At 40.9% G+C, this 12,692-nt stretch overlaps 1 protein-coding gene across 2 annotated transcripts in view; it reads left to right on the top strand.

The window, feature by feature from the left end:
* Window positions 1-12,000, top strand: part of LOC146570140 (alpha-1,3-mannosyl-glycoprotein 4-beta-N-acetylglucosaminyltransferase C-like) — a 96,452-nt gene extending 84,452 nt beyond the window's left edge. Inside the window, exons 3-5 of one of the 2 annotated variants that reach the window (XM_085282975.1) lie at window positions 10,099-10,244; window positions 10,356-10,503; window positions 10,600-12,000. In XM_085282975.1, coding sequence (XP_085139101.1) covers window positions 10,116-10,244; window positions 10,356-10,503; window positions 10,600-11,762 — 1,440 coding nt within the window. In that variant the 5' untranslated portion in view covers window positions 10,099-10,115 and the 3' untranslated portion in view covers window positions 11,763-12,000. Of the gene's footprint in view, window positions 1-6,720; window positions 10,245-10,355; window positions 10,504-10,599 lie in introns of those variants that run through there. The other variant, XM_085282976.1, reaches the window with a different exon arrangement.
* The last annotated feature ends 692 nt before the right edge of the window (window positions 12,001-12,692 follow it).

The following is a 12,692-nucleotide window of genomic DNA, read 5'->3' as shown; positions in this document are numbered from 1 at the left end:
CTCTGAAAATTAGCAGGTGCAAGGACTGGACTGAAAATGAAAAAGCAGTCAAGAAAAACTTTGAAATCCTGGAGAGCTATTGCTCAAGACCACAAATAACAAGATACTCTAAACCAAGGCACAATGTACATTCCAAATTCCTTTAATTTTAAATATGTTTATATTGTCTATTCTGTAAAATAGTCAGATGCAGAATTCACCTGCTTGCTGCTACTACTGCACATTCACCCAATGCATATACTATATATATATATACAATGTTCTTCCTCTACCCCCCCCCCCATTTTTGCACATGTCGAGAAGCGTGTCAGGCTACATTTCACTGTGTGTTTTACCTTGAACCTTGAGCAAGGCAAGTTTATTTATATAGCACAATTCAACAACAAGGTGATTCAAAGTGCTTTACAGAGACATTAAAAAACAAAAACAATAAAAAGCATGATTTGAAATTGATTTAAAAAAACAGTAGATAAAATCAGTAGTTAAAATATAAGTTTTGAAATTTAAGCTTAAAAGTGTGGATTTGGTGCTTTATTCAAATGCAGCTGAGAACAGGTGAGTCTTCAACCTGGATTTAAATAAACTGAGTGTTTCAGCTGATCTGAGGCTTTCTGGGAGTTTGTTCCAGATATATGGAGCATAAAAGCTGAATGCAGCTCCTCCGTGTCTGGTTCTTACGGAAGCGTAGAGCTGCCACCAGGAAAAAGAAAAATACAAGTGTATCACGTTATAACGTAAAAGGTTTATTGTTCTAACAAGATACTTTTCCTGTTTGTACAATATACTTTTCACGTTTGAACAACATAATATCACGTTATTACAATATACATAATTATCACGTTCATACAATATAATATTTATATTGTACGAACGTGATCCTATATTGTACGAACGTGATAATTATGTATATTGTAATAACGTGATATTATGTTGTTCAAACGTGAAAAGTATATGGTACAAACATGATAGTATATTGTACAAACAGGAAAAGTATCTTGTTAGAACAATAAACCTTCCACATTATAACGTGATACACTTGTATTTTTCTTTTGCCTGGGTGGCAGCTCTACGCTTCCGTAGGTTCTGACTCTGGGAACTGATAAAAAATAGGATCCAGATGACCTGAGGGATCTGGAAGGTTCATACTGGGTCAGGAGGTCACTGATGTATTTTGGTCCTAAACCATTCACAGCTTTATAGACCAGCATCAACTTTAAAGTCTATCCTCTGACGGACAGGCAGCCAGTGTATAGACCTCAGAGCTGGACTAATGTGGTCCACTTTTTTGGTCTTAGCGAGGACTCGAGCAGCAGAGTTCTGAATGAGCTGTAGTTGTCTGACTGATTTTTTTAAGTAGACCTGTAAAGATGCTGTTACAGTAATCAAGCCTACTAAAGATGAATGCATGGACTAGTTTTTCCAGGTCCTGTTGAGCAATCAGATCTTTTATGTGTATAGATTGAAGTTCTCTGGTGACCTGTAATCGTTTTTCTTTGGCGCCAAAGACTATTACTTCAGTTTTGTTTTTGTTTAGCTGGAGAAAATTGTGGCACAACCAGTCATTAATTTCCTCAATGCATTTACCAAGAGCCTGTACAGGGCCTTGGTCTCCTGGTGACATTGTGATATATATTTGTGTGTCATCTGCATAGCTGTGATAGTTTATTTCGTTGTTCTTTATAATCTGTGCCAGTGGGAGCCAGTGGCGTGTCTAGAAAATTTTTGTTGGGGGGGCCAGGTAGGGGCACAGATTTGGAGAAGGGTGGCAGATGTAATTGGCAGATAATGTTTAAAACAAATTCTACCAACCATTAACCATAATTCAATAACCCTATAAACCTAATAACCGAATGCGCTTTTAACTCTTATTAGAATGAGATTTTAACCACTACGGTGCAAAGTTTTTAGATAATAATAATGGATACTTTATTGATCCCCATGGGGAAATTACTTGTTTTTCTCTGCATTTGACCCATTCACTCAGTGAAGCAGTGGGCAGCCCACTAAGCAGGCGCCCGGGGAGCAGTGTGTAGGGACGGTACCTTGCTCAGGGGTACCTCAGGGTAGCCGTTAAGTGGATTCGAACCGCTAACCTTCCGATCATGGGGCGACCACTTTACCTACTGAGCTATCCCTGCCCCAAAACATATATATACTGCGTTGATAAAGTACAAGAGATACAATCAGTGCTTTGTCAGTGTTTACTCAGCATTCAAGGACAGCAATATTTGCATAGTATTTTTACTGCCATGTAGTGCACATATGTTTTGGGCAAAAACAGTTTTTAATATTAAAATACAAACATTTGTAACAAACAATTGACAAATTAGCCAATGCCAATGCAAAACTTTATCTGCCTGTTAAAAAAAGAAGATAATCTTCTCACAAACTGGTGATTTTGAAACAGGAAAAAAGTGGAGAAACAACTGAAAAGACTAACATTTGAATAAAACCTGAAAGCAAGTAAATACTTTCTATGCTGCCTTATGGTAAACTTCTATACATTTTACGTCAGATAAAAACTTTGGTTGTAAGATTCAGATAATTATTTAATAAAAGCTAGATATTTTAAATGAGGATAAGAAAGAAAAGTATTTCTTTGTGCCCCACCTTTCCCTGTTAATGCCCTACATGGACCCCTGGCAACACTTTGCTAGATCCACCCCTGCACAGTTACCAGCTGTCAGCTACCTAAAAAAGGATCCTGGTGTTATTTGTCTCTCAGAAACAGTTCATAACTTCCCTTCAACTCATTCATGTTAACTAAAAGGTAAACCTGTTTCTCCATCACCTGTTCAGCTCTGATGGTTCAGTAAGGACATCTCCTGGTTTCATCTTCATGTTTCCCTCTCACCACATATCCAAACCGACACCATGACCAGCAGCTTTACAGCTGTGGCTCCAGCAAACATCAGCTGATACTAGAAATTAATATTAAATAAATTCTGACAACAGCTGATCAAGCTTAAACGTGCTGCTGTTGTTTAGCGCGACATCCGCTGGTTTCCTCTTTCTGGCGCAAAGTGGGCAATAAACAAACAAGAGAGACGATCAGCTGATCATTGATCAGTTTCATGATTGAAGTAGCAACAGGAGAGGGAGGGGGGAGAATGAAAGAAGAAGAGGCAGCTGTGCAGCGTAACGACAGAATAACTCCAGCTTTGTGTCTTTTTCCATCCTAGCTAAAGTTCGGGACAAACTGCGTCTCTTCTCAGCTCAATACGAAACGTGTAATATTTTCTCTGAATGAGGGACCATTCCATTTTTTTAAGGAGCCGTTGGCAACTCTACTAACTAACCTTATGAATAAAATAAAGTTCACTATCAGTAACATCATAGCACCCACCCAGCTGTATAAAAACTCCGTCAAGCTGGCTAGAACGCAGTACGAGTTATTGCAACTGAGGGTAAAAAGTCAGCACAACGAAAATAAACTCCACCTAAACTTGGTTTATATCTGACCCAGATAGACTGCAGGTCATAACTTCTTACCTGAAGCTCAGTTCACCTGACACTCGGACTGGCGGCTGCCTCGGGGCTCTCCTCCTGCCTCCCCTTCCCTCATCCACCTGCTGGCCTCTGTGGAAGCTCCGCCACAGCCACCACCAAACAACTGAGTTATTTTTACACATCGACCTGCATCTGGCCAATCCACCACCTCTCATTGTTCATGCCATTACAAAAAAAAATAAAAAATAAGTCACCGGGCATATGCCCGGTATGCCCGATGGCCAGTCCAGCTATGTTAACCTGCAACCAAATCTGCAGCTCCATACAGCAATGTTACGACTTGGATTATATCTTATAACTCATAACTCTTATGTTAGCTCCCCTCAGCAGCAAACTGTCTGAAATATTCCACGGCTGCGATAATTCTTTAAGTGTTATTTTTTCCTTGGTATTCTAATTTCACCGAAGTTTACTAAACTCAACAAACTTAATATTACTTACCGGGACATTTATTCTGTCCTCATTTTCTTTCACCGAAAAATTGTTTCCTGCAGTGCCGTCTTTCATGCTTGGCTCTCCTACCTTTGCTAACGTGATGCACATAGCGCAGAAGCGATGCTGCATTCACTTACACTCGGATATCTGAGCTTCACCGTGAAAACATAATCGTACATTTGATATCTGATTTAATTTTATTGTTTTGCCTTTGGGGTGGCACCTGGGGTGGCCAGTCTGGTTGGGGGGGTTGGCCTGTGCCCCCCCAGGCCACCCCGCTGGACACGCCATTGGTGGGAGCATGTAAATGTTAAACAGAAGGTGTCCCAAGATGGAACCTTGGGGAACTCCACATGTGATACTTGTCTGCTCAAAAGGGTAAGTTACCTATTGATACAAAGTATTTCCTGTTTTCTAAGTATGTTTTGAACCAGTTTAGTACAGTTCCTGAAAGACATGCCCAGTTCTCCAGTCGTTTGAGTAATATGTTGTGGTCAACTGTATCAAATGCTGCACTGAGATCCAGCAAAACTAAGACTGACATTTTTCCACTGTCTGTATTCAGACATATGTCATTAAACACTTTGGCCAGAGCGGTTTCAGTGCTGTGGTTCTGTCTAAAACCTGACTGGAAGGCATCATAGAAGTTATTCTGTTTTAAGAAGTAATTGAGCTGTTGAGAAACTGCTTTTTCAATGATCTTACTTAAAAACGGGAGATTTGAGATCGGCCTGTAGTTGTTCATTTGTGTCTTGTCAAGATTGTCCTTTTTCAGTATAGGTTTAATTACAGCAGTTTTTAGTGGTTCTGGAAACACACCTGACATTAAAGAACAGTTGACGATCTGTAACAGGTCTGACTCCAAAGTCTTTGAGACCTTTTTGAAAAAACTTGTTGGCAGGACATCTAAACAGCAAGAGGAGGAGTTCAGTTGACCTCAGATGTCCTCCAGGTCTTTGCTGTTAATAGGGTGAAACTGTTTCATGGTGTTTAAACAGTTTTTCAGTGGACACAGTACATATCCTGGATCTGCTGTTGATGTACCAATTGCTTGTCTAATCTTTTGAAATTTGTCTGTGAAGAATTTGGTGAAGTCATTGCAGGCCATGGTCGAATGAAGTTCAGCTGCCACTGGCACAGGAGGGTTTGTTAGCCTGTCAACTGTAGCAAATAAGACCCGAGCATTATGACTGTTTTTAGTGATGATGTCAGAGAAGTAGGACCTCCTTGCATTCCTCAGTTGCAAATTATAATTGTGAAGTTTCTCTTTATAGATGTCATAATGAACCTGGAGGTTTGTTTTTCTCCATCTGCGCTCAGCTTTCCTACACTCTCTTTTTTCATTTTTCACTAGTGTGGAGTTTCTCCAGGGAGACTTTTTCCTTCCAGAGATAACCTTCACCTTAATGGGAGCAATAGTGTCCATTACATGTAACATTTTAGCATTGATGCTATTGACGAGCTCATTGACTGACCCTCTGGACAGGCCAGGTGTTAAGGGGAAGACCTGGTTAAATATCTCACTACTGTCTTCAGTTATACACCGTTTTGTGATCACTGAAGTTGATATATTTGTGTGGGCTGAAATTTTACTTTCAAAGAAAACACAGTGATGATCAGACAGGCCCACATCAGACACAGTAACCTTCGAAATGCTCAGGCCCTTGGAGATCAGTAGGTCAAGAGTGTGTCCTCTATTATGTGTGGCCTCTGTTACATGCTGAGTCAGCCCAAAGTTGCCCAGAGTGTTACTCAGGTCTTTAGTCCCTTTGTCCTGAGGGTTGTCCACATGGATGTTAAAATCCCCAACAATAATTACACAGTCGAAATCAACACAGATCACAGACAGCAGTTCACTGAGGTCATTAAAAAAAGTCTGTGCAGTATTTGGGAGGCCTGTAAACATTAAGAAACACAACTTTGGATGGGGCCTTCAGCTGTAAAGCCACATATTCAAAAGACTGAAAATTTCCAGGAGATAGCTGCTTACATTGAAATAATTCATTAAATAAGACAGCAACCTCTCCTGCTCACCCTGGCCTCACTGATAAAACTGTAGTTAGGAGGGGTCGTCTCAATGAGAACAGCTCCACTGTTACTTTGGTCCAACCAAGTTTCAGTTAAAAACATAAAATCAAGGCTGTGCTCAGTGATTAAATCATTAATTAAAAATGTTTTCCCAGCTAAAGATCTAACGTTTAATAAAGTCAACTTAAGTGTTTTAGAGGTATTATTTGCCCCGTGTTTGGGAGCAGTCTGTGGCACACAAGGTATATTTACTATATTTAAAGATCTTTTAGAGTGCAGCTCTCTGTGTTTTGACCAGGCCACATGTCTCCTTCTGTCACCTAAAAGTACAGAACTTTTAAAACCCTGTCTACCCTAGTAGACAGGGTCCCAGCTTCTCCTGGGAAAAGTCACCACTGCCATAATCCTCATAGCCCGGACCCTCCACACATCACACATCAGACTGTGGAGACAGAGCATGAAGGTGGTAAGGAGGAACTAAGGGGGGCGAGGCTGGGCAATGTAACTTCGATTGCTCTGTTGAGGGCGGGGCTCAATGGCGAACCTTTGGCTGCTCTGGTGGGGGGTTTATGGGGGACAAAAAGGGATTGGGCCGGGGGTAGATCTGAGCCCAGCATTGACCCGCTCCATCATCTCCTCAGTGAATTTCAGGTGTGGCGAGGAGGGAGAAAGGGAGGGGGGGGGGTGATGGCCTGTCAGGGGTTTGGGGGACTGGCGAAGGTCGTGGTCCCTGGTCCTGGTCGTTGGTGTTGTTGAGAGAGTTGGAAGCAAATAAGGACCCCTCTTCTTGCCTCTGATGTCTCTCCTTTCTGAAGCTCATCCCAGGTGGGGGCAGATGAGGCTCCTCCTCAAGGTTTCTGGTGGGCTTTGTCTGTTCTTGGAGTACTGTTTGTTCCTCCGTCTGTTGTTTGGACGCATCGTTTGACCCTGTATGCAGAGCAATGTTTGTCACAGTTGGATATTCATCTGCAATTTGAAGAATTCCCTCCTTCAGGTTGTTGACCATATTCTTAGGAAAGCAGAGGACTTTAGTGTTCTTACCGCACATGCTTTGTACATCCTTTACGGCAGAGTCAGCCTCAATCAGAGTTTCAGGCCAAGCCTTTAGCTTTCCCTGTGGCTTTTTACTTTTCAACAGATTTTCAGACCTTACTTCACATTCAGTTGTTTTGGAGGTTTCTTGTTAACCTTCCTATTCACGGTTGTCCAGTCCTGTTTCCTCCCGTATACAGGGGTAGAAGAGCTTCTCTGTCTCGTAGGAAGTGAAGGCCAGTCGGTTTCAGAGATTTCTGCTCGCTGTGCCCTGCCTGTGATACGTCCTCCCCCTTCCAGGAGACATGATTTATGTCTTGGTTTTTCACCAAGACAGTCCAAGGAGAGATTATCGCTTGACGATTTATTATAATGCACAGTCTACTTTCTTGGTCATGTTATCTGTGCTCCTAGCTGTGTACTAGCTTGCTCATCGCCATTGTTTTGAATCAAAGGCAAGGTTGTTTCATTTCCACACAGTCCATTTACCTCCACGTTTACTTCTAAGCGATGAATTTTTGTCTCCAGTACTGCAATCTTCTGCAGGAGGCTGTGGTAGTCATCTGTGGAGAGGGAACGCATCTTGTTGCTAGTTAGCCTAGCGGTTAGCACCTTTCCAGGCTATTGAGGCTGTTCGGTGCCCAGACGCTGTAATCAGGCTTCAGCTGTGTCTAGGCCACAGACACACAGAGCGCTGAAGATACGGTAACTATAAAAATGTTGCTGTTTCTGTTAAGAACACTTTAGTCCTAATGATTTATAAGCTATCGCAGGTAAGCTCGTATGGAACAAAGGGGAAAAAATCAGCATAAAAATCAATAAAATCAATAAAAGAAGCAAAGCATTTAAAGAGCAAAGAGAGGAAGCGTCCACACTCACAAAAAGGGGGAGGAGCAAGCCTGTGTGGAGGCACAATCCGATTGTTCAGTGATGACGCGACAAATCCTACTTCCGGGCCTAAAGTAGTCTGCGTTTAATATGGCTTTTGTGTTGTTAACATGTTTAATGTTTTGTATTTTCTTCTATTTAATCTCAAAAAGCTCCTAAAACAGTCAGTGATCACTGTTGACCTCCCTCGGCTTTTATTACCGCTAATCATTTATTTAAGCTCAGTTTTTAAAACCTTAGGATGTAACTACAGCCCAGCCCATGCAGCAGTATATGAATGACTAACCTCGTATTATGGATGTATTATCTCAGTTGTTCTCCTGCCTGAAGTTTGGTCCTTTTACAGCATCCTGCCGTGCGATTACATTTGTTCCTGACCACCGAGAACACTCACGTTAACTTTTATTGAGTGGAAAAAAAGTTAGCTTGTTTATATTATGCTAACATAGCTGTGTCGCTAGCGGTCACGTAGCACATCATTATATACCAGCTAGCCCAACTTCAGTAACCCTACAAACGTCACTGCTGTTTAGTTTTCTGTCTTCATTTATGTTGGAAGTGATAACAGAGCTGTACGTTTTAATTTGTTTCCAAAACCCCGCAGTCAGGACATGCTATATTGTATTTAGATAGAAGCTAGCGAGCTAACTCCCTGCTAACTTCTAACTCCGTTAAATGTCATAAATTCCGTTTTCATGGATGCCTGGATGTTAAACTCAATTGTTACACCTGGTAGAGCAGAACGCTGATCATTTTATTAAAGATGAAAGACTTTAGATAGTTTTTCAACTCTCAGTAATGCCATAGTGATCGTTTGATATATGGACCTGCAGCGGAGTTTAGGTCCAGACACGGCTAGTGACGTCAGACTGAACAATCGGATAGGAAGAAATCTGGGGCGGGTCAAGAAATTGCACAGTACTATATGGAATTACTGCAGTCCAGTCTAATAGAAAAGAAGGCATTTACTGTTCAGTGTCACTCTGACACAGACTGTCTGCAGTGTTGACAATGTGACGCGGATAAAAATAGGCAGAGATTTGCTTAATGTGGGAGTTAAAGGACATCCCCAGGTCACAGACAGTACGAATGGATCAAATGTTACTAGCTTGACAACAGAGAGGGTTACCATCTGACTTCACAGTTCCCTCTGCTCCACAAAGCTTTTTAGTGTCTTTATTTCTATGGCTTACACCTTTTAATGCAAAAAAGAAGCAAAAGCACACAGAGACTTACCTTGGTTAGGTTTTTCTCTGGAATTAGTGGCGTTGGCAACAAGAGTGTAAATATTGGCTATAAACATGTCAAGTGCCAGGCAACAATATCTCAAATGAATACTAATGTTACTGGTAGATGCATGAAAAGGTGATAACACATCAGCCATAACAGCCAGAGAAGGTGATAACATCTTACTGTTATATTTATAGTTTGCACGCCAACCACCAGAAGCCATAAAGACATTTTTCCTTATTTAATACAACAGATGTCATTTGTGAATGATTTAATCAATTGTAAATCCTTTAAAATGTTACAAGTTTCTGAAAAGCTCTTTGAAGTTTATTCAGTGCAAACACAGAGTTTAGTGTGAACTGAAAAATTTTCCTATTATTTTTTTTTCTTTCCAGCAAATTGAGCAACCTCACTCACTACAAGCAGTCACGATAACCTCTCTTTTGTTTTCTTTAACAACTCTGCCCTGCCTATGATTTTCTTCCTTTATGTGTTTTCCTTCTTTATATGTCATGTTTTATTCTTTTAATTAAATAATTTTTAAAAAGAGAATCTCTGAGGTGGAAAAATTGTCACATAAGAATCTGAAGCCTGTGAGTATTGGGCTTTTTTGGAAAGATAAATTACATAAAGCAACTCTGTTAACAAAATAAATAGAAATGTTGTAAATTTACAAAATGGTTTATTGGCAACTCCCATCAGCACTTTCAGGACTTCTTTTCCAGTTAAACATGAGGTCAGCATACCTTGCTCTGTAGTCTTCACAATGCACAAATTAAATTACAGCTCCTGATTAAAACAGATTATGAGTCCTTGTTATTCTATTACCGTAAGTCTTCCACTAATCCTTCATAACGATGTTGTAATCCCAGTGTTCACAGGGATTGAAATAAAACCGAAATTACTTTGCCAAGCTCTCATAAAGTTTTATTTGCTTTTTGATGTCTACATTTCTGTTTTATCTGTGATGTTCAGCAGTGAGAGACTTGATCATGAGGGTAATGTGGAAGTCCATGGACAAGATGAGGTGCTTCAGGAAACGATCCATCTTCCCTTTCCTCGGCTTTCTCATCGCCTTTCTGCTCTTTTTCAACCATTATATGGATGATGGATATGTGCTGGTAACTTTAATCATGTTGTTGTTTGTTTTGTTTTTTGAAATTTTGACTCTTATGCCTGAAGTGTTCCTACAGGTGTTACTCTTTGTGTTTGCATGTTTGTGTGTGATTTAGGAGGCTGAAAAAAGACAGCTAGGAGAGACGCTGATCCATCCTCCGAACTCTGAAAGATACGTGCACACGTTCAGAGACTTGTCCAATTTCTCTGGGACCATTAACGTGACGTACCGCTACCTTGCGGGGCTTCCTTTACCACGTAAAAGTAGGCATTTCTACCAGATACCAGTTTGAATTCATTTTTACTTCGAACAGGAAAATATTTACTGACTGAACTAACTGTTTTTCACTGTTGGAACAGAGTACCTCACCATTGGCTTGTCGTCGGTCAAGAGGAAAAAGGGAAACTACCTCCTGGAAACGATCAAATCCATATTTGATCAGTCCAGTTACGAGGAACTGAAAGAGATTGTGGTTGTCGTCCATCTGGCGGACTTTGACCTGGTCTGGTGTGAGAACCTGGTGCAGGAAATCACCAGGAAGTTTGCACACCACATCATAGCTGGACGTCTCTTAGTAATCCAAGCTCCAGAGGAGTACTATCCGTCTCTGGACGGATTGAAAAGGAACTACAACGACCCAGAGGACAGGGTCCGTTTCCGCTCCAAGCAGAACGTGGACTACGCTTTCCTGCTCAACTTCTGCACAAACCTCTCCGACTTCTACATGATGTTAGAGGACGATGTGCGCTGCTCCAGGAACTTCCTGACAGCACTGAAGAAGGTGATCACCTCCAGAGAAGGTTCCTACTGGGTGATGTTGGAATTCTCCAAGCTGGGCTACATCGGGAAGCTGTATCACTCCAGAGACCTGCCGCGCTTGGCTCATTTCCTGCTCATGTTCTACCAGGAAATGCCCTGCGACTGGCTCCTCATCCACTTCAGAGGCCTGCTTGCACAGAAGGACGTGATCCGCTTCAAGCCTTCACTGTTCCAGCACATGGGCTACTACTCCTCTTATAAAGGTGCCGAGAACAAGCTGAAGGACGATGACTTTGAGGAAGACTCCATAGACATTCCCGACAACCCCCCCGCCAGCCTTTACACAAACATCAATGTCTTTGAAAACTATGATGCCACCAAGGCTTACAGCAGTATTGTTGATGAGTATTTTTGGGGGAAACCTCCGTGCACTGGAGACTTCTTCATAATAATCTTTAACAAACCAACAAAAATCACCAGAATTAAAATCCTGACCGGCACAGAGGACAGACAAAATGATATTCTTCACCACGGAGCTCTGGAAGTGGGCCAGAAGTCTGTGGACACCAAACAGGGCAGGCAGTGCACATCCTACATCACACTGGGGGAGTTTAAAGTTGGAAACATTGAGGTTAACAATGTGGACCACAAGATAGGCTTTGATATTGAGTGCGTACGAATTGTCATCACTGCCAGCCAGAAAGAATGGCTCATCATAAGAAGTGTCAGTTTATGGACCGCGCAGCCTGTCGCTCAAATATAGAAATAAAGCTTTTTAAATGATTCTCTGCTCGTGGTGATTTTGGATGCAGATGCTGTGACTTCATTTGGGACTTCTACTGTTTGCTGAATTCAAATCAATCCACATTTTTCTTGGGTTGGCCAGAGATCTGCTGTATGTTTTCATTGTGATGTATTAAATTGACTGATGTGTACAGTATGGAGCTTTTATACTTCTGTTCATTTTCAGAAAATCTGTATATAAAAATATTCAAACTTGGCTGGTATTATATCTCTTTTTTTTTTTCAATTAGTGAACTCCAAGGGTTTTTCCACAGAGTCTGTGGTTCAAAAGATAAATTTGCTGCTTACTTTTTAAATCCACAGTGGGGGGCAAAATACACAAGTGTAAAATAAACAAAAACATTTTTATGGCACAAAGACTCATCAGCTACCTTTTTGTTAGTATTGTCTAACAGAAGTGAGCAAGAGCATAGAATAGCTGTTACCTACATCTAATATTAAACAGTTTTCAAAAACTATAGGGAAGTGTTTTCAAAGCTCATTAAACTATGCGTGATGTGTCGAGTGAGGACTTCTAAGTTCCTGAGATAGAGCTGTCTGACAATCTGTTAATGATTTACAAAAAATAAGGTTCCACCTGCTGTTCAGTGTAAGTACATGCCTAAAAAAGAGAAGTCAAGCTGTGTAATACTGTTAAAAAAATTTCAGACGATCATCATCCCTGAATTGAGTAAAAAGAATCTACCACCTGTGTGAGGTTACTCTAACAAATGCAAAATGAACTGGCAAAAAAATTAGATGGACAAGAAATTTAATTAAATACTATAATATTAACTACAAGCTCTCGTTTTTGTCATTAAGTCATTTTTGGTGAGTTTTAAACGAATCTGTGAGAGTTGACAAATATGCTCTTTGGAGTACCTTGCTGCCACCTTGTGGTAAATTATAA

Source organism: Mchenga conophoros, linkage group LG7, assembly GCF_057382185.1.
Source record: "Mchenga conophoros isolate Kocher_MC1m ecotype Shallow Benthic linkage group LG7, M_conophoros_male_GT1.1, whole genome shotgun sequence".
Taxonomy (NCBI): domain Eukaryota; kingdom Metazoa; phylum Chordata; class Actinopteri; order Cichliformes; family Cichlidae; genus Mchenga; species Mchenga conophoros.
The sequence above is the reverse complement of the archived record's forward strand: the minus strand, read 5'-3'. Positions and strand labels throughout refer to the sequence as shown.